Source organism: Procambarus clarkii, chromosome 56 (genome assembly GCF_040958095.1).
Source record: "Procambarus clarkii isolate CNS0578487 chromosome 56, FALCON_Pclarkii_2.0, whole genome shotgun sequence".
Classification (NCBI taxonomy): Eukaryota; Metazoa; Arthropoda; class Malacostraca; order Decapoda; family Cambaridae; genus Procambarus; species Procambarus clarkii.
Window position 1 is genome coordinate 15,844,889 of NC_091205.1, and position 6,077 is coordinate 15,850,965.

At 46.3% G+C, this 6,077-nt stretch overlaps 1 protein-coding gene across 1 annotated transcript in view; it reads right to left on the reverse strand.

Moving 5' to 3' along the window:
- The window catches only part of hig (hikaru genki), a 140,647-nt gene that overhangs the window by 13,585 nt on the left and 120,985 nt on the right, over positions 1–6,077 (reverse strand). Inside the window, exon 8 of the mRNA XM_069305766.1 lies at positions 3,766–3,900. Coding sequence (XP_069161867.1) covers positions 3,766–3,900 — 135 coding nt within the window. The remainder of the gene's footprint in view (positions 1–3,765; positions 3,901–6,077) is intronic.

Consider the following 6,077-nt stretch of genomic DNA (forward strand, 5'->3'; position numbering starts at 1 on the left):
CGTCTCCCTCCTAATTATCCTATTGTCCTGCTTTACTTCTCTTCCTTCCCTCTCCCCTCACCCCCTCTCTCCCCCCTGACCTCTTTCTCTTTCCCATCACCCTCTTCTCTGACCCCTCTCTCTCACTCTCACTCTCTCTCTGTCTCTCTCTCTCTCTCTCTCTCTCTCTCTCTCTCTCTCTCTCTCTCTCTCTCTCTCTCTCTCTCTCTCTCTCTCTCTCTCTCTCCCCTCGCTCCTTTCCATTCACTCATCCATTTCCCCTTCCCTTCACCCTTAGTCCTGTGCTTCCCCTTTCCTTACCCCATTATTTCTTATGCTCCCCTCATACCCTCTCACCCGTCTCCCTTTCTGAGACGATGGCAGTACTGGAGCCAGCTGGCTCAGTGCCATGCGCTAGTCTGGTTAACTCTCACTGTTAACTATATAGCTTAAACCAATACCTGGCCACCAACTGGATGGGTGACCCTGTGGCCCAGCCTTGGCAACAGGGCACCAATAAAGATGTGTGTGTACCAAGAATTTGAGGGATTAAGATGAGAAGGAGAAGCAGGAGACATCAGCAAAGCACCAGGGAACACACCAGGTAACACACCAGGTAACACACCAGGGAACACACCAGGGAACACACCAGGTAACACACCAGGGAACACACCGGGGAACACACCAGGTAACACACCAGGTAACACACCAGGGAACACACCAGGGAACACACCAGGTAACACACCAGGGAACACACCAGGGAACACACCAGGTAACACACCAGGTAACACACCAGGGAACACACCAGGGAACACACCAGGAACACACCAGGGAACACACCAGGTAACACACCAGGGAACACCCTGGTGGACCACTCAGGGAACACCATTCAGGAAGGTGTTGGTTACTCAGTTATAACCAGTTTGGATCTGGTTCACCTGCGTCTCGATAGTTGTCTCTGCTTACTTTTCATTTGGCCAATCAGAAGGCAGGTCACGTTGTACATGTTATCGTTTAGCCAATCACGTTGCCAGCTCAGCTGCAGATCTGACTAATTGCATATAGTTGTCTGGAGACCGGCGATGTTGTATTAGCCTCAAAGTGTCTGGAGACCGGCGATGTTATGCTAGCCTCAAGGTGTCCGGAGACCGGCGATATTGTCTTAGCCTCAAGGTGTCCGGAGACCGGCGATATTGTCTTAGCCTCAAGGTGTCCGGAGACCGGCGATGTTGTGTTAGCCTCAAGGTGTCCGGAGACCGGCGATGTTGTGTTAGCCTCAAGGTGTCCGGAGACCGGCGATATTGTCTTAGCCTCAAGGTGTCCAGAGACCGGGGATGTTGTGTTAGTCTCAAGGTGTCCGGAGACCGGCGATGTTGTGTTAGCCTCAAGGTGTCCGGAGACCGGCGATGTTGTCTTAGCCTCAAGGTGTCCGGAGACCGGCAATATTGTGTTAGCCTCAAGGTGTCCGGAGACCGGCGATGTTGTGCTAGCCTCAAGGTGTCCGGAGACCGGTGATGTTGTGCCAGCCTCAAGGTGTCCGGAGACCGGCGATGTTGTGCTAGCCTCAAGGTGTCCGGAGACCGGCGATGTTGTGTTAGCCTCAAGGTGTCCGGAGACCGGCGATGTTGTCTTAGCCTCAAGGTGTCCGGAGACCGGCAATATTGTGTTAGCCTCAAGGTGTCCGAAGACTGGCAATGTTGTGCTAGCATCAAGGTGTCCGGAGACCGGCGATGTTGTGCTAGCCTCAAGGTGTCCGAAGACTGGCAATGTTGTGCTAGCATCAAGGTGTCCGGAGACCGGCGATGTTGTGCTAGCCTCAAGGTGTCCGGAGACCGGCGATGTTGTGCCAGCCTCAAGATGTCTGGAGACCGGCGATGTCGTGCTAGCCTCAAGGTGTCTGGAGACCGGCGATGTTGTGCTAGCCTCAAGGTGTCCGGAGACCGGCGATGTTGTGCTAGCCTCAAGATGACTGGAGACCGGCGATGTTGTGCCAGCCTCAAGGTGTCCGAACACCGGCGGTGCTCTTCAATGTCATCGCTCACACACCCACACAACTTATATTCCTTAAAGTGCAGTCACAATAGCGTTTACATCTCTTTTCTATGTCTTTCAGATGACGTAAAATATTAAGCATTATTAACCAATCTATTAATTAGAGAACTGACTGTATAATGTGTAGGGTTGGAGGCTCCGAGGGCAATGAGACAGGCAGAGTCACCTACCATTTATTCCGTTATAAAAGGCGTTTATTTCGTAGCAAAACTATGTTTCGACCCAAGTGGCTTTGCGCCTGGGTAATTATACGGACCGCGAGAATCACTCATTAAAACACGTATATCTTTCCTCTCTGGTAAGTTATATTCCCTATAATGTATTTATAATAACTCTGTCTTCCTGACGGCACATCAAACTGTTATCACTATTAGCGAATCTGTTAATTACGAGATTTATTAGAACACTAAGAACCCGACCAGGGTTCGAACCTATGACCCAGGCCGGGGCAGAGAGTTTCTAGTGATTTATGACTTGGCGGCCATTCCAACTTTTTGGTCTCATTAGAGCACACAGAGGACTCGGTGCTCGGAGACCGAGCAGAGAAGTGCCATTAGAGCACACAGAGGGCTCGGTGCTCGGAGGACGAGCAGACAAGCGCCATTAGAGCACACAGAGAGCTCGGTGCTCGGAGGCTGAGCCGACAAGCATCATTTAGAAATGTGTATATATATTTTTCATAAAACTCGAGATATTTTAGTAGTAAAAGATTTAAAATGTAACTTATTATATTTCTGTCTTTGTTTAAACATAAAACATCTACGTTTTTTAACGCATCTAAGATATAAAGCTACAAATACTATAAATGTAATGATTTTGGGTAAAAGCTAAGCTTTACAACATCTTTAGTGGCTTATACAATATACCACTTATATATTATATACCACTTATACATCAGAATAATATATGTTCTAATGTATATTGTATTATATAAATTACAATATTAAATTGTCATCCACAATTTATGAAGGTGAAAAGAAGGCGAGGTGACAAGGTGCCAAGAGAGCGATAAGGTGACAAGGTGACAAGGAGGTGATAAGGAGGTGACAAGGAGGTGATAAGGTGACGACAAGATGACGATAAGAAGAGAAAGTTCCCCGAGAACTTGCATAACTGCTACAGGAATCCGACTCCAGGCAAGTTGTAAAGACTGAAAACAAATCTCTATATTGCTATACACAAGGAAGGTCCCACCCACAACAGTCTAGGTAATCCAGGTTGCTGCCCTTTTACCAGCGTTTATGCAGCAGGGTAGCTAAGATCTTGTTGCGAGGGGTATAACTCCTAGTTAACCTACAATGAGGTAACTACTAATCACAAAGGTTTGAATCCTAATTACAAAGGATTGAATCCTAGTTACAAAAGGCTGGATCTTATTTACAAAGGACACAATCCGGCTTACAAAGCGTTTAATACTAGTAACGACGGGTTGAACCCCTCAATCACAAAGGGTTAAAATATAATTATAAAAGATTGAGTCCCAATTACAAAGAGTTAAATTCAAGTTACCAAAGAGGACAATTAACGCTGATACCATCGACATTTAAGGACACCATGAGGGGTAATTTTCGCGTATAATATCCATTAGAAACAGAAGCAAAACAATGCAAGTTAAAAGGGAGTAAATCAAGGAATCAAAGGGAGTAAATCAAGGGGAAGGAAGGAGATGGAGGGGATGGAGGATGGGGAGAAAGGGAGGGGATGGAGGAAGGGAAACATGGAGGGAGCACTAACCTTTGACGAGGATGTGAAGGAAGTTGTCGTGGCCGGTAGGCGCCGTACAGGTGAAGGTGCCCGTGTCGTCCACCTTGGCGTAGTAGAGGGAGAGGCGGTAACGCAGCTCCCTCTCCACCCTGCTGATTGCCCACCCTGAGGCAGGGAGAGGGAGAGAAATAACACACTATAAATCCTCCCAATATCACCGACACAAGACAGCTGTGAAAGTTAAGCCAGCCACCAAACACAACCTTCCCCCCAGGACAGAGGGAACATTCCCTAGAAAGGTGGACTCGAGAGTTGGAAGCTGCGTCTGGGTGACGATAGCGTCACTGGTGAGGTGTGTATACGGCCATCAGGCCTGGCACAGCGGGGGAGATGTTGCCCAGGTGATGGGAATGATGGGGAGAGTGTGCCAGTCTCTCTGAGTTAGTACACCAGTGATCAAGGTTTACTGTCATACTGCAGCAGTATATGTTGACATTTTCAGTAATCTGTGTCAGACCTGACAAATGCAACAAATAACAGGAAGATGCTGATCACTGGAGAGAGAGAGAGAGAGAGAGAGAGAGAGAGAGAGAGAGAGAGAGAGAGAGAGAGAGAGAGAGAGAGAGAGAGAGAGAGAGAGAGAGAGAGAGAGAGAGAGAGAGAGAGAGAGTTTCACATGTCATTTGAGAGACCACAGACTACTAAGGTTCTTCTCCCTTTGAGAGAGGAGGAAGCCAATGGCTGTGTTTGACTTCCCAGCTCTTTAAATCACCGAGTGGCTGTGGCTATTGTATTCCTCGCTGCACAATCAATGTAACACACGTCAAACTGTCTTTCATATTCACTACTAAAACAAAACATCTAAATTCTATTAATCATTATTACTGAGTTGAACGAGAGGCTGTCCAATTATAAACATAATTATTGCCTCATTCTTCACACAAAAAAATACACCTGTGTATAGTGAGCCGGTGTATTAATTGACATTGTTTCGTGTATATTTACTGACAAGACAGAACAGTTAAATTATTACATTTGTGGTGAACATGTTCAGTATTCCGGTGTCGTTTAGCACTTGGTGACTCTCTTAATGTTGTTTATGCAAACTATTTTTGCAATTGTTTACATTGCTTTCCTTGTTTACTTGTATGAGGAACTGAGACCAGAAAACAGGAATTTAGGAACCAGGGGTTATATTCACGAAGCAGTTACGCAAGCACTTACGAACCTGTACATCTTTTCTCAATCTTTGGCGGCTTTGTTTACAATTATTAAACAGTTAATGAGCTCCGAAGTACCAGGAGGCTGTTTATAACAATAACAATAGCTTATTGGGAAGTTTTCATGCTTGTAAACTGTTTAATAAATGTAACCAAAGCCGTCAACGTTTGAGGAAATATGTACAGGTTCGTAAGTACTTGCGTAACTGCTTCGTGAATCAGGCCCCCCGGTAGCTATGCTTACAACCTATACCTGTCAGCTACACCTGTTACATGTGTGCACACACACCTGCACTTGTTATATATACATGCACCTGCCATATATACATACATACACCTGAAGCAAACAGGCGTATGTATGTATACCTCCTAGATTCAAACATAAGATTGAGAAAACTGCAGTGGATCCATAATGCACCTATTGCTTACACCCACACACAACCACTCATATAATTGTCTAACCTACGCTTGAAACAATCCACCGACACCCTAGTCTATTATATTACCCGGCAACCTGCTCTAGAATTCCGCAACCCAACTTTCAATCCAGTATTTAACCCATTTTCTCCGAAGGATGAAAAAGGATGTTTAGTGTTCAATTTTGAATTGATATATTTCATCCATTTGCATGCATCAATCATGTCCTCACTTTATGTCATTCTTAGGAATGGAAATACAGGTCATCTCATCTCTCCTCCTAAGACAGGGTCCTAACGATCGTAATTAACTTGATTAAGCTTCTCGTAACTGGTTCAATTATATGTGTGTGCATTATATTGAGTGGATGGTACCTAGTCAATCTTCCTGTACATAGCCAGCAAGCCACTTCCACCTCCTCCTCCTCCTCCCAGCATCTTAAACTCCCTCCCTATCCCTTTCCCCCCAACAACAGGGCCGCCCTCCTCCGCTCTCCACCCCCGTCTCCACGCCCCCATCTAAGGAACCCCCACCTCGCCAATGGAGGGAAGTTGATGGCACTGTCTTGGGCCGAGAACAAGATTACTTAGCACATCTCTCGTGTAAACAGATGGACCCGCGCGCCCCGGCACGGAAAGAATGAGACGATGAATTGGGCAATAAATTACCTGTGTGAGGGATGAAGGTGTCCCCCAGGAGAGTGGT